The sequence below is a fragment of the Pristis pectinata genome, chromosome 4 (genome assembly GCF_009764475.1).
Source record: "Pristis pectinata isolate sPriPec2 chromosome 4, sPriPec2.1.pri, whole genome shotgun sequence".
Taxonomy (NCBI): domain Eukaryota; kingdom Metazoa; phylum Chordata; class Chondrichthyes; order Rhinopristiformes; family Pristidae; genus Pristis; species Pristis pectinata.
This window is the reverse complement of record NC_067408.1, coordinates 98,613,883-98,634,566: the sequence shown is the minus strand read 5'-3', so window position 1 is coordinate 98,634,566 and position 20,684 is coordinate 98,613,883. Positions and strand designations below refer to the sequence as shown.

The 20,684-nt window shown below is 37.5% G+C and overlaps 1 protein-coding gene across 13 annotated transcripts in view; it reads left to right on the top strand.

Moving 5' to 3' along the window:
- cmss1 (cms1 ribosomal small subunit homolog) overlaps nucleotides 1-19,305 on the top strand; it is a 226,718-nt gene extending 207,413 nt beyond the window's left edge. For all 13 annotated transcript variants that reach the window (XM_052015197.1, XM_052015186.1, XM_052015191.1 and 10 more), the window contains 8 exons: nucleotides 1,345-1,422; nucleotides 2,494-2,620; nucleotides 5,491-5,550; nucleotides 9,100-9,202; nucleotides 10,819-10,879; nucleotides 11,843-11,930; nucleotides 13,706-13,794; nucleotides 15,576-19,305. In XM_052015197.1, the coding sequence (XP_051871157.1) occupies nucleotides 1,345-1,422; nucleotides 2,494-2,620; nucleotides 5,491-5,550; nucleotides 9,100-9,202; nucleotides 10,819-10,879; nucleotides 11,843-11,930; nucleotides 13,706-13,794; nucleotides 15,576-15,659 (690 nt within the window). In that variant the 3' untranslated portion in view covers nucleotides 15,660-19,305. The remainder of the gene's footprint in view (nucleotides 1-1,344; nucleotides 1,423-2,493; nucleotides 2,621-5,490; nucleotides 5,551-9,099; nucleotides 9,203-10,818; nucleotides 10,880-11,842; nucleotides 11,931-13,705; nucleotides 13,795-15,575) is intronic.
- Nucleotides 19,306-20,684: the final 1,379 nt, after the last annotated feature.

Sequence of the window (20,684 nt, the reverse complement as noted above, 5' to 3'; positions counted from 1 at the left end):
CACTGTCGTCCCCTTGATCAAATGCTATTCTAGTTTAAGTATATGTGCCAGTCTGACTAGATTTCCTGAAAATGTCCAAATGACCATCCAATCTTCAACTCCAGGTTTGTTTCCTATGATTGAAAATAACATTCAAGGTTAGATAAAGTTAACATTCGTACTTATTGTTGGAGAAGCAAGAGTGCTGTAAACTCTCTCAATAACCTTAGGTAATGTACCCAAATGCCACTTGTTTGTTAAAGGTATGTAGCATGGACGGTACTGAGATTACAGATGGATTGAATGTTTTGATCTCAGAAACAGACAAAGGATCATTAGCCTCCAAAGAATATGATGAGAGAATATACTGAACAGAATGATGACATTGGGTTATCATAAGTCCTTCAAATAAAGAAATGTAATGTGCATATAGATCTATAAAAAAATAAATCACATAGAAATTCCTTTCATATACCAAAAAATGTAGGCCCAGGAAATGCGTTGCACTGTTAAAGACAAATTACATGGTGGGTTAGGACTGAACAGAGTCTTGGGCAAGGAATAATGTCATTTGAAGCAAACCTGATGTAGAAATTTGGTTAGAGGAGCAAGCAAGACTCATGCTTAAACACGTTCATGCTCTTCCTTGCCATCTTTAATTAATTATTGGAATCAATGCAGGAATTCCAGATTGAAAGTGGATTACCATATGACTTGGTAAACAATCCAGAGCAACAGACTTGTATTTAATAAGTTGAAGAATTATTGCCCATGATGAAGTTCCCTGTGGAAACGGGCTATAAGTTTTAATGATATTGTGACTAACATCTAACCGCTCTTGCTGCTCTTGAGCCAACATTGTTAATGTGAAAAGAATTTTAAGAATAAGTTGATAATTAGTCAGCTTTGGGGCATCTTGAAATTGTGAAAGATACATGTTCTTTCTTGGCTAATCACAAATGTTGCCAAATTCAGCACATCCAGTTTGCAAATCAAACTGATATTTTGCACAGAATTTTCCAATTGAATTAATTTAACAGACACTGTGTCTGGTTGATGTCCTGATTTAAACGTAGTAGAATGGGCTGAGGTAATTCTCAAGAATGTAACTAGAAAAATTCACAAGAAGGAATTTTAGCCCCAGAAAATCTGTAATGGGTATGATATGAAAGGAAATTATTGAATTTATGATTGTCAATAAGCAAAATATTTTTAATTGCCAATACAGTGTTAATCGTTAAGACTAAGGTATACTCTAAAATAAATTATAACCCAATTTTATTAAATTGAAATAGATTTCATTTGTGGAGCAGTGTTTGTTGAAAATATGAGACTGATAGTAGTCATTATGTTTATATTTTACAGCAAACAGATTTTTTTACAGACGTATTAGTAGAGGAACAACCTAAAGCAAGTCCACCCAAAAGGAAGAAGCGAAGAAAGGTAACAACCTCTAAGTAAAAGATGAAAGGGATGAATGCAAATGAGTCTGCAAACATGGGAGTCAATTCCTGCTTATTTACCCTCCTGCTTGCTTAAGCCCTGGCATCTCAGTCACCCTCTTGGCATCCATATTTGCCATCATTGTCAATGACTTCATTTCCATGGGTTTGTATCCTTGTAGGCCTACCATCATCTTCAGAAATTCCACCCATAGGTCCCTCTAACTACTACCCATCTGTAATCTTATTCTTTCCCCTCAAATCCTTATTGATTTCCTTGCCATCCAATTCCATTTGCTTCTGTCACAAAGCTTCCTGTGTGAATCCCTTGTCTGTTCACAGCAGCAAAGCCTACCCAATGCACAAATTCGACCTTCCAGGCCTTTGAACTGAAAGTGTTGTTATTCCTGTTTGACCATTTTGTCCAATTAAATACAGTCACCTGCATTATCCACTCCTATCATCCCATGTTTTCTGGTATGTGGGACAGCTCTTACATTTTCCAAGTTAGCTATCTGAATGCAGTTTTCACATTCCAGTAGTTTCTTCTCTTCCTAACCTAGCACAGTAATGTTTGGAGTTCTCAATATGGCTCGATCCTCCTGCCTGTCCTCTGTCTCATTGTTATTGTTCATGGGGTATCGAGTTAGGTTCCATTCAGTATTTACAACCTTTCCAATAATTCTATTGATCCCAGCCATGGATGAATAAAATATTTCTGTAACTTGATGTTTAGAAGACTATTTTTAGCTGTCAGTAACCTATCCTTTCTTCTAAATGTTCTTCACAGTCTGTACCTATTAGTGTTCTGATAGCAGGGTGAGCCAGTGACAGTTTTTCTTTTTCTCGGCAAATACCTTCATTTACTTGTCAAACTAAGAATTTTAAGAACTAATGTGGGAGTACATTGACATGTAACCTCTTGTTTGAGAGACATATTCCATTAAATCTTGATTTCCAAACTTGTCATCTCAAGATTATTATTTGGAATGGGGTTGGGGGTGATCGATGTGGTTTTTAATATTGCTGTTCCAAAGTCAGTAATTTTAATTTGTGTTGTTTGTAAATGTAGAAGATCTCCGATGTTCTAGCAAGCTCTGCTCCAACACCCGCTACCCCTGCTGATTTGCAGAAAATGATCATCCAATACTTCAAAAGTGAACGTTCTGTAATAGAACTTGAGGAGCTGAAACTACCAGGTATGGAGCACGTTTTCTCAAACATAAAATAATACTCTCACCTGTTGAAGACTATTATTTCTGCAAAAAGAGGGATTTAACTTTTGATGACCTCGTCAGGACATGTTTGAAATACTCTGCATGTAATGGATTCTTTTTGAATCTACTTCATACCTTCAGCAGCCAGAAACTGGAGTCATGTTATGAATATTAATATCCGTTGAAGAGGATATTTTTTGATCATAATATCTATCTAAGCTACTTTACGCAGAGGAATCCAAAAACATTAAAAGTTGGAGCTGGATTAAACCATATGGTTTCTCAAGCTTGTTCTGCTATTTAATAACGTTGGAGTTGATCAGATCTTAACCTCAACTACACTCTCTTTCTAGTTCCCCATAACTCTCAACTCCCCCATGGTCCAGAAGTCTGTCTTTCTCAGCGATTAAATTCTGTGACTCCGTCTCCACACCTGACTGGGTGAAGAATCCCAAAGATCCATGACCCTCTGTTTTAAATAGGTGACTCTTTATTCTGAAACTATGCCCTCAAGTTATAGATTCCTCCATGAGGGGTAACATCCTCTCAGCATTTACCCTGTCAATCCCTGTCAGAATCTTGTATATTTCAGTAAGATTACCTCTCATTCTGCTGAATTTCAAAGAGTGTAGGCCTAGCTGGTTTAATCATTCATTATAAGGCATTTCCTCATCCCAGGTATCAACCTAATGACCTTCTCTGAACAGCTTCCAGTGCAAATATATTCCTCTTTAAATATGAAGACCAAAACCATTCTCAGTACTCTGTGGTCTCATCGTGCTCAGTTCTTGCAAGACTTGCTCCTCTTCTGTACTCTGTTTCTTTTGCAATAAAGATCTACATTCCACGTGTTCCGAATTACTTAATGTACGTGCATGCTAACTTTGTGTTTTATATATGAAAACACCCAGATCCTCCTGTAAGCAGCATCCTGTGATCTTTCTCCATTTAAACTAAGTTTTTGCTTTTCTACGAATAATGAGTCAGTGGATAGCAAGGACATGGTGTAGTAACCTTTCATGTGCTTTTACTGTTTACCCTACCAAGAGGATGACCTCCCAGTTTCCCACATTATACTCAATCTGCCAAATTTCTCCTCACTCATTCATCTATATCCCTTTTCAGAGTCTTTGTGGTCTTACACCTTGCTTTCCCACCTATCTTCATTTCACCAGCAAATTTGGCTACAATAAATTTGGCCCCCTCTTTTAAGTCATTCATATAGATTGTAGAAATAGTTGAATTGCTGACACTGATCTCTGCAGCACCTCACTAAGTACAGCTGGCCAACCTGAAAATTACCCATCGATCGCAGCACTCTGTTTCCTATCATTTATCCAATCCTCTGTTCATGCCATTCTCCAGATCCCAGCTCCGCCATGTATCTGGCACATGTTCTGAACCCCACTTCCAACTGGCCCACACGCTCTGGATCCTGACCCACACTGTGGACTCCAGCTGTGACTGCACTCCCGGCCCACCCTGTGGGCTCTTGGCCCCAGCAACACACCCGGCCCATGCTGTGGACTCCTAGCCCTGGCAACACACCTGGCCCACACTGTGGACCGTGGCTGCGGCCCACACTGGCCAATGTTCCAGAATGTATCCTCAGCCACCTGTTCCTGCTCTACTGGTACTTCTGGAGCAAAATTGAAGTGAAGCATTAGGTAGATATTACAGATATGTAGATCTACAAATAATGAGTCAATGGATAGCAAGGACATGGTGTAACCTTTTATGTGGCACTTTATCAAATGCCTTTTGTTAATCCAAATGCACAATATTCGTATGTTCTCTTCTATCAATCCTGTTTGCTGCATCTTCAAAGAACTCTATTATGAAATGTGATTTCTCTTTTACTAAACCATTATGACTGTTTAACTGTTTTGTGATTCTTTTTCCATATTTCAATTTTCTGCTACTACTTCCGTAACAAAAGATTACAGTATTTTCTCAAAGACAGATATTAGACAAATGAACCTATAATTTCCTATTTTTTTCCTTTTTCATTATTTGAAGAGGTCATACATTTGTGATTTCTGATCTACAGAGATGTTTCCAGAATTTAGCAAATAATCAGTGCATCCATCATGTCTGCAGCCACTTCTTTTTAAGATCCCTGGATGCAGGCCATGTAGTCATGGGGACTTGTCAGGCTAGGGGTTTGCCTAGTACTGTTTTCTCGTGATAATTCACTTAGTTACTTCCTGTCTTTTGCCCCCTAATTTTCTACTATTATTGATACACTTTTCGTATTTTTTAGTGTGTTTTGCTGTAAAGGCAGATAGAAAAAGTCTCTGACATTTCTGTTATTTATTGCCTAATCTCATCCTTAACTTCTTTAGTTAGCCATGGATGGATCATCCCTCGTGTAAAGTCCTTATTGTTCATTTGTAGCTTATTCAAAATTATGAAATATTTCGTCAAGTGTTGGTCACTGCTAATTTATAATTTTACCTTTTAATCTGTATTCCCACTTCACTATTGCTAACTCTGCTTTCACTTCTTGATCTAAGTTCATGGCAAGGTTTCAGACCAAAATTTCTCGCTGTGAAACTTACCACATAACTTTATAAATTTCAGTGAATGTACCCCTGGTTCTTGTAATCTCCCTTTGTATCTTAAGCTTTGGAGTTCTGATAAAATTTTGGTAACTCCATTCTCTCCTTGTTGTGTTACACTGTCACTAGTAACTTGTTATTCCTGTTAATGTAGTACTTGGTGAGTCATATTCTAAGATGTCTTTGAGCTGCTTAAAGCCTGTGGCTGTTCTCCACCTTGATATTATGTGATTAAAAAAAGTATAAATTTATTTTGTTAATCATGGCAGTTTTATTTCTGTGCTTTTTCAGATTCTTGTTTCCTTAAGAACAATGATCTCACTCATACTCTGTCCTCCTATCTAAAGCAAGGTAAGTTAGTTATTGCACTATAAATTTCTGTACATTATACCACAAGTTTAGCCAAAAAAACATTTTTGTCTCATCTCCTTCTTGTAATCGTTGAGCTTGAAATCAGTTTGAGAAAATATAGACTCCTGTTACGGAACAGGCAGAATGGTAGAGATCACATCTCCAATGAAATAGAATGGAAAATCTTTACCACAGTGAGTAACAATTATGACTTTAGCAATTAGGAATTTTTAAGCGCACAAACTGGTGACAAGGGAAGTGTAGAAACGGTATTAGGCTGTTTAACCCCTTGAACCTATTCTCCTATTCAACGGTCAGTGACACTTCAGACGCTAGATATTTCCCATATTCTTTAATGCAATCAGTTATCTGTAATCTATTAATTTCAGATTAAAAATTAACAATTAACCACTGTTTCAGGTGTGTTCCAAATTTCTACCACATAGTGTCATAGCATTTTTAGTGCTGCCATCTCATAGCTCCAGGTTCCTGGGTTTGATCCTGATCTCAGTGCTGGCAACATGGAATTTGTGCATTCTCCTGGTGACCATGTGGGTTTCTGCCAGATGCCCCTGTTTCCTCCCATATCCAAAAGATATGCTAGTAGGTTAATTGACTACAGTAAATTGACCCTTAATGTAGATAAGTGGCAAAAAGAGTCAGATGGAATTGATGGGCATGTGAGAGAAAATAAGTTGCAGGGCTCAATGGAAATAAGAAGAAGGGGATTGGGACTGATGAGATTCCTCTGCTGGGATGAATGGCCTCCCCCTGTGTGGTAATAAGTAATGACTTTCCACCATCTGCATTGGAAGTGATTCCTAACTTCAGTGCTGAAAGGTGCAGCTCTCATTTGTGGACTATGTGCAGATGCAGGAAGTAGTTAGGAAGATAAATGGCACATTGGCCTTTATTGCAAGAGGGTTGGAGTTTAGAAAGAGAGGAATGCTGTTACAATTGTACAGGTACTGTTAAGTCTGCACCTGGAGTACTGTGTATTGTCTTGGTTCCCTTATTTAAGAAAGGACATACTAATATTGGAGATTGTCCAGAAGAGATTCATTGGGCAAATTGCTGGGATGAGAGTGTTTTCCTATCACAAGTGACTAAATAAAGTTAGATTTGCATTATTTGCTGTTTAGAATGATCACATTGAAACATATAAGATCTAACGAGGACATGACAGAGTAGATGTTGAGTTGGAGGCATAGGGTGGTCATTTAAAACTGAGGAATGGAGGAATTTCAGTAATCAGTGAGTGGTGGATCTCAAGAATTCTCTATCCCAGAGGCTGCAGAAGCTAGAGGAGGTGGATAGATTTTCGTAAGATCGGGCAGTTGAGCGTTATGTGGAACTGGCACAGGCAAGGACTTGAGACTTGTGTCAGATCAGCCTCTGCTGGTCTGTGGTTTCATGGTTTCCCTTGCACCTTTCTTAAGTAGCGGTTTTTCAATTTAAGGAATAGGACCAGAACTGAGAAAAGGTTATAGAAAGGGTAACTTCCTTTGCCAGTCCTGGGATGGAAATGTTATGCTACACTTCAGTGCCTATCTTTTACTTCTTCAGTTACTTTCCTTGTGTTGAGTTTGCTGAGCCCTGTAGCCCTGATTTAAATCGTAGTTTTCTCAGAATGTCCAGCGTATCCATTATGGATAGTTGTGAATAATTCCCTAGAATCATAAATTCAAATCCCCATATGGCAAGTTATAAAATTCGATGTAAAAGTAAGTCAATTAGGGAGCAGAAAATGCATTGCCATAAAACTCCAACTGGGGCATTCTTCAGGAAAGTGAGCATTCCCTCTTCTCAGTTCTTACTGGCATATGACAGTAGCTTCCCTTTATGTTTTTGACCATTAATACGTTCTGGCAGCCAAAAATAATTCCCACATCCAAAAAGCAAGATTAGAAGTGTCCAAAAAAAGGCTAAATACTGCAAGCACCGGAAGTCGGAAATGAAACAGAAAATTCTGGGCATACTTAGCAAATTGGGGACCATCTGAGAAAAAACAGGGATGATGTTTTGGGTCAATGATCTTTCAGCAGTGTAAAATGCAGTCAACCATCCATGGTTTGTAATTGATCCAGTCATATACTTAGTATTATTGCTATTGCTGGTATTCTAATACAAGACTGTCTCAAAAACTATTATATTAATAGTATACTGACATTTGTTGCCTTGTTGTGATGCCTCCTCATTTCAACCCAATTGAGAAAGTACTTGCAATAATAATTATGACTATTTATCAGACATTTAACGTGAGATTTTGGAGGCAGATGTATGAAAAACATTCAGCTATTCTGCCACATTAGAAAGGAAGCATTTATTTTATCAAAATTGATGATTAATTAATGATGGCTAAATCTTAGCATCAAGTTTGATCTGTCAGACTCATTTCCAGGTTACACCATTCCCACTGGCATTAGCTGCAATCTGTTTAAAAATATTAAAAAAATAAATGAAGACAGAGTTATTCTTGATTCTGACACTGAAAAATGGTATTGCCTGTCCATTATTGTCAAAAGTGACAGAAAACTGAACTTCCATACTCATTGGCCAAATCATACAAACCCATCAAGTTATATCAGCTGCAGTATAACTCCAGCACAAAGTAAAACCACATTTTCAGTTGTCCTGCTGGGGACATTTTTGGCATTTTAACATGCTAGAAAGTTTTTAAGTATCGTTTTGAAATTTCTTCTCTCAGGAAAAGCAGATGCCCTGTTTGCACGCTTCTAATGTCGAATTTCTGAGGTGACAAGAGCAATAAACAAGATAAAAAGATCTATTACTTTTCCCTGGGTGTCCATCAGACTGAAGTCATTCTTTGGTTTAATAAGGGTTGCAGCTGTCATCCAATGCACTGTACTCAGAAGTTACAGCATAGGCACAGATTTATCTGAAATAGTTTAACAACATTGCCATGATTTTAAATTGAGTTGCGTTTTTTTCTGCAAGTTTTTGCAAACGTAAGAAAGACCAAATATATTTTACAGTGTCTTTTATTTGGTTTACTTTATCAAAACTAATGTATTAAACATTCATATTGCTTCCTTTTAGAACAACTCAATCCTGACCCTTTCTTACATTGAATATTACAACAAATAAAATATTCTCTGGAGATCTGTATACTTTAATATTGCTGTGCAGACTGGGATTTGGAATAAATGTTTGCAGATCTACTATACAGCTGAAATGCACATAAGTATGAAGGCTACTGAAGTTCACAGCATCTTAAAATGCTGAATGTTTTATCGAGCATCATATCAGATTTATATTTCTCTGAATTTGGAAATTCGGGATTGCTTTAAGCAAAATCTCTAGGATTCACATGTAATATGACAAATAGGTGACACAAAGTCGATTTGACGGTTTAAATATTTTTAGAATTTTCTTATTCAATTTCTTTGTTTATTTTAAAACAAGTTTTAAAGTACTGCACATTTGCTAGGAATTTAAACCAAGCTATGGATGGTGTCTTCCCAGTTTGATAAATGTATTCAGCGAGCAATTTATAAAGCATGTTGATGAGTATCTGTCTCCTTACAGTTTGTCCTAAGTGGGTGAAGTTGTCCAAGAATCACACCCAGAACAAATCTGTGCTGATGTTGATAATATGCAGCTCTGCCCTCCGAGCACTCGAAATGATCAGGTAAAGAAAGTCTTTATTGACCTCGGGGCATCCAAAGCATCTCTCAGAGGACTAATGACACCTTTTTGCATGAAGTGCAGTATTGCTGTTACTATCAAAGTTCGGCTAATATTAATGATTTGTTAATCTTTCTCAATAGTATTGAGAGAAATAAAGGTTCGTAAAGACTGGAGGAGAGCCACCATGTTCCTCTTCAATCTTCACTCAGAGGTTCTACAATTTAATGTCTTGCCCAAAAAAAGAACTCATTCAACAAAGCAACATGCATTTGTATTGCACAAAAACACCAGTCTACAATACAGTCCTCATTCTGGAGTCGTGCTTAGCTTGAGGTCCTCTAATTCAGAAGCAAGAGCGTTACCACTGAGCTATGCTTTTATAAAGTACAGCCTAGAAACCATTTCTGTTTCTTTCTTTCTTGAAATTCCACTGCAATTTTCCTAAAATGTCAATTATTTGTAATGCATACAAAATTAAAGTTGGCAGCTAATATTTTAGATTTGTTTTCTTCCCGTCAACCCTTCAGGAATACCTGATGGTTTACATAAGCAGACAGAATTCCATCTGAATCCATGCCTGGATCTTTATTCCATGTTGTAAAAGAGTTGCCTTGACAAGCTTAGGCCTAATGGCCTATTTGGTGATTGTGACTAACACGTGGCACTTAGATGAGTTCTGAAGTTAATTTTGCTTGTGGAATTGTTTCACTCATGTTGCCTATATTTTGAGCACAACTTAACATTTCACAGCCCTGATGGCTTCTTGTATCCTGCAACAATTAAAATGAGCCAGATTTTGCTGCATATGCCTCTTGCCCCACCCACCAGCACTAACAACTCAAATGCCCACTTAGCTCAGGTTAGCAGAAAACTTTGCTGAATGAAAATCTCCTGGATCTGCTAGGACCCTGTGACATCATAGGGTTTGCACAGGTGGATGAGAATAAGCTGTGCCACAAAACAGCTGTGAGAAACTTTGACAGAAGGCAGAGTTAGACCCCCAACTTTATTTTTGTCAAAGCTGTCACATTTTTTACAATGCTTCTGAAATGCACTGTTAAATAATTTATTTAAAAAAAACCCACATTATTTAAAATTGTACTATCTTGATTTTTGCCTTTGTGCCTCACAGCCATAAAATCTCCATTCAAACAAATAGGCTTGCAGATCCTGTGCCCATTTAGACCTGCTGCCGGGTCTGCAAGTGGTTCTATAATACTAGAGAATTCGAGAAGGCTCATCACAGAACTGCTGGAGTCGTAGAGTCGTATAGCACACATCAAGTACCCATCCATACCAATCCCATTTACCAGCATTTGGTCTATTGCCTTCTGTGCCCTGACAATTCAAGTTCTCATCTTGATACTGCTCTTCCACCCAATGAAAAAATCTTCCCCAGATCCCCTCTAAACCTGTTGCTCCGTACCCTAAACTTATGCCCTTTGGTTTGAGACACCTCTGCTAATATTCTTTGTCATAATATCCTTGTCATAATTTGCTCCTGTACACTTAACAAGGTCCATGGGATTCATCCCCAGGGTGTTTAAATGCAAGCTTTAATGTATTTAAGGTAAAGAGACATTGACTATAATAGTTGTATCTTCTTTGTTTTGGTAGGCTGATTGCTGCTTTTAAAGGCAACTGTAAGACTTTAAAATTGTTTGCTAAGCATATCAAGGTAAGGAATGAATCTCAGTACCCAAGTTGAAACAATGCAAATTCTAATGGAATAATGAGTCTTCATTTCACTTTATTTCAGATATTGAATGTAAACTAGTAAAATAATTGCTTCTCATCTGCATCTTATGACCATTAGGAAGCTTCTGCTTGCCCTTTAATAAAATATAATTGAACTGTATTATCATAGAGATTTCCCTCTCTCCATCTTTAATTATGGACGAGCCCGAGTCTGTTGATAAAGAGCATTTAATAGACAAACTATTTTGCCATTCCCAATCAGCTAACAGTAAACAAGGATACCAAGACCTTTAATCCCCATTTGATTTAGGTCTATGTTCTACTTTCTCTTCAAAGTTTAATATTGGATTGTATGGATGTCTCAGATACCCCGAGCAGTCACAGGAAATTTGGGAAATTTTTACAATAATTTCTTTCTCATTTTTCAAAGTAAAAGCTGATGGCTAACAATGTTGAAAATATTATTTAAACATTACTTGACATAGTGGGAGAGTCCATTTGTGACTGGTTGGTCAATTTTAAGGCACATTTCTGCGAGTCTAAACTCTCCAAGAAAGGTGGCAACAGCCAAACTGGAAGTCAGAAACTTCCAAACATTCAGTGTATTTGCCTCAAACAGGCTTTAGGTCCTTTGCACTTACAGTTTGTTTCATGGAAATTTAGTCTGAGAGCAAATTTAGAGATAGACTCTTAAAATATGATGGTTTCCAATGCTAACTGATGTGTCCCAGCTATGGTCTGTCAGGACTATGTACTTGATGCATTTTAGATGCCAACTTGTTTGTCAGTATTGGCTCACAGCAATGTTAATTATCCCTTCGTCACTTACCAATAAAACAGGATATTTTTCAATTATCCATCAATCTGGATTGTTGCAATCTGATTCTGCTTTGTACTCTTACAGTTTATTACAGGAACTAATTGTGTTCCCTTTGTCATCCAGATTGAAGATCAAATAAAATGGCTTACTAAAGGGGTTGTACATATTGGTGTAGGAACACCCGGACGGATTAGAGACCTGATAGACCGTGGTAGGAAATCCTATCCTCTCTAATTAAGTTTGGTTTTACATCTTCAGTCTATTCAGAGTTAACTTGTTGTTAGTCTGTTCACACTTAACCTTTCTTATTCAGCAGTTACAATTGGTCAGGTGACTTGGTCAGTGATGTTTCATGCTGCTGATCTGTCTTGAGAAGATGTAAATGAAATAAAAGAGAAAAAATACAAAACAGGAGCAATGAGATACAAATCTGCAGATGCTGGAAATCTGAAATAAAACAGAGAATGCTTTAAATACTCAGCAGGTCAGGCAGTATCTTGAAGGGAGGCAAATGGAGTTCATGTTGCAGGTTGATAGCTTTTCATCCTTCTCCAGGCAAATCAGCTGCAATTAACAACCCCTTCACCACACTCTCAGCCAGAACCATGACTATTTGTGTCATTCAGGTCTCTCTTCATTCCATCCTATCACTGACAGTCTCTTTGTTCACCTCAAATCTGCCCCCTTCCTCTTTAACTTAAACCTTGTTTGCTTTCCAAAGTTTTCTGGTCCCAATGAAATGTCATCAACCTGAACTTTTACTTTGTTTCTCTCCCCACAGATTCTACCTAACCTACTGTGTACTTCAAGGGAAAATAATTTGCAATGTTGTTGGGACAAGCACAGGTGAATAGGAACTGGCAGGGTTTGCTCTACTAATAGATGGCATGGCTTAATGAGTTTGAATGGTTGCCTACCTGTGCCATGATGATTCCATAATTGTTATCCAACCAGAGGCCAGAACCAACACTATTAATATTAGGGGCCATTATTACTGGAGGAGATGTTAAAAAGCAATGATCCTTAGTCCATTAGCAGCTGCACTGAGATAGAAAAAAGTCTAAAAGACAGTTTGTAGAGAAGGGGCATATGTAGCCTACAAAGGATGGAGAGAATGGGTAGCAATGAACAAGTGTTACAGATTGAAATAAATTGTGCAAATGGGTGGCAATGGAGGAGTAGGAAAAGAGAAGTGGGATAAAAAACCATGAGGTAGAGAGACATAGATCGCAAGCATTGCAGTATGGATTGGGTAAATGGAGAGAGAATGGCAGAAGCTGGGAGCTATATACTTAAGGATGGAGATTTTGTATAATACTACCATTAACAGTTGGCGAGAGGGGAAGGAATCAGCTGGGAATGAAAGGGAGGGTATTAGCTTGCACAGAACGAGGGTTAAGAATAGTTGGTGGCTCTGAATTAGTAGAAGGTATGTACCAGCTTGAAGGATGAGAGAAAATGGTGGGGGTGGTGGAATTAAAATGTACTTCTGTGGAAGATGGGAAAATTCTATTTTCTAACTTCAACATCTGCTTACAGGTTTACATTTGTGTATGTTTGTCATCACCAGTACAAATCAAGGAATATTGGGTCGCCTAAGGTTCAATTTTCAATTCCTGTAGTCATTTTCTCACATCTGAGGTTTAATAGTTAAGACTTGAGTCTTGTGCCAAAATTGAAGCACAATTTTTGTCTAATGTATTTCAGGTTAAGTCATGTCCACGATAAAGTGTAGAAATGGAAATTTTATATACTACTTTCCCTTTGAACGAAGGAGTATATTCTACATCTTTGGCTTTGTGAATAGGTTGTTTTAGATCATCCTTCCTCATTTATGATGCCGCTGGACTGAAACCATATGTTAACAAGGGTCATATATGTAAAATTTGATTTGCTTGAAAGGTCACTTATGACCAACAGTTCAATTCTGATTTGATTATAATCATAACTAACAAATGTTAAAATTAATATTTTTTCTGTTTCCAGATGAACTAAGTCTGCAGTCTCTGAAATATGTTATCTTTGATTGGAATTGGCGTGATCAGAAGTTTAGGAGATTAATGGATATTCCAGAGGTATTTTTAATTTATCAGATTAGCTATAACCTCATGTTTATGTATGTATAAATAAAATACCTGATTTGAGTATGAACATTATTGAATAATTAATATTTAATAAAAATAGACTGCATAAAATGGAAATATATTTGTACTTCCATTTCATTGACCTCCAATTCATTGTCCATAATACATTTGAAAATGCTGGTCATGTTGTAATAGAATTTAACATCTGAAAGAATTATTCAGCAAGCTCAAGTGGCTACTGAATCATGATTTGTTTCATTTTTTAAATTTTCATTGTAACCGATTAATCTATCCACAGCAAATAAAACAAATCTAAGATACTGTAAGTTAGATTTGCGTTGTTGTCTGGAGAATGCATCTTATGTGTTTAAAAGAAAGTCTTTGCCAATGCCTAACTAATCTAATGTGAAGGTCATTTTAACAGAATATTAAGCTAAGGAAATGTGCCATTGAATTAACTTATCAATAAAACTTGAGTAAACTCCACAAAGGTTTGGGACGCACAATCTGTTTACCAGATTAAAACTGAGGACGTGACAGTAAAAACCTACTGTGAACAAAAGAATATCGCATAAGAAGTAGGTGCAGAGTTGGACCAAACAGCGCCTTGAGCCTGCTCTGCTGTTCAATTAGATCATAGCTGATCTGACCTTGGCCTCAGTTCCATTTTCCTATAACCCCTTTGGATCAGAAACCTGTCTTTCTTAGTCTTGAATAAACCCCACAGATTTCCCATGCGGAGAGCTTCACAGTCCTTTGAGAAAAGAAATTACCCGTCAACTCCATTTTAAAAGGTGATCCCTTATTTTGAAATTAAGATAAGATATCTTTATTAGTCATATGTACATCGAAATACACAGTGAAATACATCTTTTGCATAGAGTGTTTTGGGGGCAGTCGGCAAGTGTCACCACGCTTCCGGTGCCAACGTAGCATGCCCACAACTTCCTAACCCGTACGTCTTTGGAATGTGGGAGGAAACCGGAGCACCCGGAGGAAACCCACACAGACACAGGGAGAACGTACAAACTCCTTACAGACAGTGGCTGGAATTGAACCCGGGTCGCTAGCACTGTAACAGCATTACGCTAAGTGCTACATTACCGTGCCTGCCCCCAACTCTGAATTCCTCCATGTGAGGAAATATCCCTTCTCCATCTAACTTGTCAAGCTCCTTCAGAATCTCATGTTTCAATATCATCACCTTTCAATTTTCCTGAACTCCTCAAACCTGCTCAACCTTTCCTTGGAAGTTAGCCATTTTACCCTAGGAATCAACCTTAGTGGACCTACTCTAACACTTTCCAGTGTTTCCTGTCTGAAATGGATCTGGTTTTGTCTCCAAGACAACTGTTTGCCAGAGAGATATTCTTAAAGTTAGGTAAACTGAATCAGGTTGAACATCTAGGATTAATAAGAATTTATGGCATTTGTTTTATCAGCCAAACCAATCTTCATCAACTTGCTGGTGCACAACAGAATTACATGGGAATGCCTGGTTTTGATATCAAAACTTGAGTTTTCTTTATTGGTATATACTCTGTAAGCTAAACATTCTCTGTATGCATCATTCCCTTTGGATGTATATATTTTTTTAATTAATCTTTCACTATAATCAGTAAACCATTCTCTTAATAAGTTAAATGAGCTCACATTGTTTGCATATCACTAATCATTATCTTCATCTTTAGAAGATGATAGGTTCTGATCTTATGCAGAAAACAAATACTTTGAATGTTATTTAGAGCTAAATCACATTCTATATATTGTAGGTGAAGAAGGAAACACTGAAACTGCTGGAGACAAGTATCGTACCGGTCATTAAAAGTGGATCTGTGAAACTAGGCCTCTTCTGACATCATTCAATAATCCCTCTTAATTCAGAATTTAATAAAAATGTATAACATTCTTAATAGCTTGTCTGATTTTATATGCTCTTTGTTACAGTGTATTTTGTTTTACCTTGAACCTCTATTCTAGAACCAAAATTTTAAAGTTGTGCTTTGACATTCAGAATTAAGTTCAGTTGGTAGTTCAGTTCAAGCACTTAAAATTAGTCATCAAAGTATTTAGAGGCAGCTTCAATGCAAGTATTCAGGGAAGTGATTAAAAGGGTCAAGTAAGTTAATATACAATCCTATTAGTATTGTAAGTTTTAATATTCAACCCTAGAGCAGAAAAAAACTTGCATTCAGTTGTAAATCTATGAAAAATGAGACCTTATTTCATGAAGAAACTAATTTGGAAAACAAAATAATGTTGCTTTCAAATGGCTGTGATTTGCATTAAAGCTCTCAGTAATTAAACAACAAAAATCCTTGGACAAAACTAATAAATGGATTGATCTGCTTAACTGTTAGAACCTTGCTGCATTTGAAAACCAAAACTGCAAATTAATTTGTTTTGGATGGTTATTGCATTTTAAGAATTTTTTTCGATTGTAAGCAATTTTATTCAAGTGCATACAAAGCTGAGCATTGGGCTTTAAGTATACATCTACTTGGATGGGAATAATACTCGTCTGTATGCAATGGTAAAAACTGTATTTTAATTGTGAAATTGTATAAGTACAAATAATGTGTATTGCATGTCAATTCTGTCCTACTGAATGAATTGAAAAATATTTTGCCTTCTCATTTTCCAACTAGCAGGTGATCTTAGGCAGAAATTAATCCAGATCTATGCTGGGTACTCTGTTGCAATCATGCTGCAATCATTCTATGACAGCCATTTCTACCTGCTGAATTTCAGCCATAACTGCAAAATAAAATGTGTCTGCAATGGAGCAAAGGCCATTTTTTTGGCCTTGTTTGAGATAAAACCACTCTGCAGGTTGTCAGCAAGAATACAGAGATAGGCATATCATTATATAAAATATCAAAAATGCAACCATTGATATGCCAAGAGTTATTTTTCTATCTAGATTGCTCTGGAGGGGTACTGCAGCATTTAGTAGAAATGTAAAAAATTACTAAGAATTTTAGTAATAGAGACATGGAGCAATAGAGCATGGAAGAAGGCCCTTCAGCCCAACTCATCCATGGTGCCTGCCAAACTAGTCCCATTCGACCCGTATCCCTCTAAACCCCTCCTATCCATGTACTTATCCAAATGTCTTTTGTACGTTGTTATTGTACCTGCCTCAGCTCATTCCATATATGCAACACATTCCGCTTGAGGAAGTTGCCCCTCAGGTTCCTTTTAAATCTTTCAAGTGATATAATACATGTTATTCTATCTCCCCATCAAAAAAGGCCCTTGCCGCCAGTTTTATAAAAATAAGCTGAAGAGAAAGAAGTGCTGGAAGAGAGACAGAGGTGGCAATGCAGTCTGCCCTTTCTGTCCAGGCTTTTTATAAAGTCCAGTCCCAGTAACCTTAACTCCAATGTGCCATTGAGACACAAGAGGCTGCAGATGCTGGAATTTGGAGCAGCAAACAATCTGCTGGAGGAACTCAGCGGGTTGAGCAGCATGATCTGTGTGAGGAAAGAAATTCTGATGCAGGATTTCGACCCGAAGCATAAACAATTTCTTTCCTCCCACAGCTCCACCCGCTGAGTTCCTCCAGCAGATTGCTTGTTGTTCCGATGTGCCATTTATCAACAATCCAATGCCACACCTCCCTCTGTCATTATTGAATGCAGATAAAGAACCTAAATTAAACGTTCCAAACCAAATTTGTATACGAAATCATGCACATTATATCTGAAGAATTAATCTGCCTTTTGTACTTCCTTAGTGCCTTTCTTTTACAGATTTGTCAGTCTAGTGCTGAATGCAGTGACACCTCAGACTGCTGACTTTCAGCAGAGAAAACAGCAAGTGACTTTGCAGGATGAACTTCCGCAGCTCTGAGCCTAGGAAGGATGGACTGCATTATCTTTGCATGGGTGGTAGCAGTTTAGTGTGGTTGACGAGAGAAGGGGAGAGTGGTGGGGCTGGGATACAAATAATCCCTTCCTGAGTGAGCGCAGCACGTTCCTTACCATGAATCGCTGGAGCCTGCTGTATCCAGTGTTACAGCATTCTTCACAGTTTCCCTAGCTGTCACAAACCAGCAACAAAAGAAACACACTGAGCATGATTCAGTGTTAAAAACTATTTTATTAATCACTACTATTGATAATACGTAAAATAAAAGTAAAAATGTTAGTATGTTAGAATTCAAGAATGTTAAACCTCGAACGTTAACCCCAAAACTAAACTCTTCGTGTGTGTGTGTGACAAAGTCCAAAACTCCCAGTTCCTGAATGGTTCTTAAAGTTCAGTTCCGCAAGCCATAAGGTGAAACATGAGCAAGGGCTTCTTCAACAACCACCGTTGTCTGAAGATAAGATGTAGATGTAGAAAAACATAGAGAGAGTACATACGAAATCCAAATGTTCCACGATGGAATCCAAACGACACTTCAGTGTTTACTCGGTAGTGACTTCCTCACCCCGAAAAGCATCCGAACCGTGGTCGTCCACATACAAATACCTGTTTCCTTCTACAGGTCAGCAACAAAGTGAACTCCACCGGATTACTTCCAACTTCCATACATGGATTTCAGTGGCAAACACAGTTATTGTTTCTCATCCATCGATAGAGAAAACAAGCATGCTGGTGTCTCTCTCCCTTCTCTCTCTCTTTCCTTCTTCTTCTTCAACAACGTCATTACGTCCTTTATCTTCTATTGACGTAAGCACGCCCCACACACACATACACACACACTCTCTATCTTAAAGGGACTTTCACTGAGTCCGTAACACTAGCAACTTCAGCTTTTGCTCCGGATTCCAGCATCTGTAGTGTCTTGTGTCTCAACTTCAGTTGTAGAATGCCTGACAGTGCTTGTTCCAGCCATAATGCACATTCTTTTTAAGAGGTAAAGTCTCATTTAACTGGCGCTAGTCAAATGCAATATTGGTTACCTACTGAAGATGGCAGTCATAGAACAGTGCATTTATTGCTGGCTAGACACTGCATTTTAGAGGGGAGCACAAAATTGACTGTTGCTTGTACTATATTGAATATTCATGGGTTATTTGTTCATTGAAATCCCCATGCCTGTTTTTGGGAGGTATCCAATTTAGCCCTATGCAGTAATAATTCTTCAATTCAATGAGACATCCCATTAATCATTCTGTACTCATAGGTGTCAGGTTCTTGTGGAGTTCTCTGAATTGACTGATAATCACAAATTGCTGTGTAAGAGTCCACAGAATTCTGTGGGGAAATGTGAGTGTTATGCATGACAAGTGCTCTCATTTCTTGCTAACTGCAAAATCCATGTTAATGGTCTATAAAACAGAATACCATTATGGGGGTATGGATGGAAGCACATAGAAAGATATGTAATTTAGATGGAGACAATTTGATTAGCCAAATGGTAGGTTTCACAATCTAGCCTTTCTGGTGTTCTAGATTTAACAAATATGTGTTTTTCCACACGGCCTCCTCACCATAAGAACCAATAGTATTTGTTTGGACTATGTGTCTTGATAAACCCTTTTACTTTAATCTGCAATGGTATTGTGTAATTTTCAATATTTTTCAATTTTTTAAGTTTAAAAGGCTTTATTGAACATCATAATCATCTATGATAATTTTTCTTACATTACGACAAATAGACGTTAAGGTAACTCAATGTTTACCTGATTTATTACAGAATGTGAAGAACCGTTGGTTCCTCAGTTACAGTACAGACAATACAAAGGCAACTGAGGGATTAAGAAGGATAAAATTAAGTGTCATCAACCTACTTGGGAAAGTTGGCCCTGCCACTCTGGATGACAGAACCAAGGGTCAACATTAAAGTGAGAAAAGGAGAAACAAAGAGTGGAGCCTTAAGTGTAGGAAGAGGAAAAGGAGCCTTTGCTTGGATATGTTGTAACCAGATGGTAAATAATTGTCCCATTGAGTTGAACAAAGGAAGAAAGACATCGAATAAGTGTGTTGAAGACTGGAATGCAGGGTAGATATGGCACTGTGCCATAGCTATAGAAAGATCATGTCATGTTTGATTTTCCTTAGGACATTAATTTTTACTATGAAAGTGATGGAAATGTGTTTGGAGTGATTCAAACAGGGTTTTGGAAGGGCAGAAATTTGGGAGACAAATATGTTCAAGGATTGAAAAGGCATAGGAGACTGGAGGTATGCTATATATGGGCTGTTTAAAATTGTGCTTCCTGTTTGTCCTGTTTGTTATTGCACCATCTGGGGACTTGGAAGAGAAAGGCATCAAATAAAGAGGATAAAATGTTTTCTTTTTTTTGGCAAGATTTAAAATATAATTGGACTGGCATTACCATCAAAGCAACCTTCCACAGTCTTATTTTCTGAGAAAATGTATCTTCTGTACATTTACAAATTTTGTCGACTGTTCAGAAGGGTGGCTGGATACACTTTGTATCTGGCCCCTTGCCTATATCCCTGTCAGGTATAAGTAGGATGGCCCTGTTCATTTGGTTAGGGTTGCCAAATTAGATTGAAAAGTAATTGTAGGGAAGTGGAACAACACACACAGAAACAGCATTTTGTGTGTGTTGCTCCAGATTCCAGCATCTGCAAAATCTCTTGTGTCTCTATGGGGAAGTGGGTTGCTTTTATTTGTATTAATATTAATTTTTTAAAATTAACTTCTCAGTTAAACACATTTTTAAATAATTTCTTTCTTTAAGTAATATCAGAAGTATATAGTGAAGATGATGTAATGCTATCGACAGCACCCTTGCCATTTTGGAACTGAATACCAGTTAATGCATTTTCTTAATTCCAGGCAGCATGACAAAGGAATGCCACTAATTAAAGTGATCATTATCTTCTTGCAGGTTGACTGCTAAGTGATTTCTTTTGGCTTTTTGTACAATTCAAATATGTTTGTTGATTACTAAAGT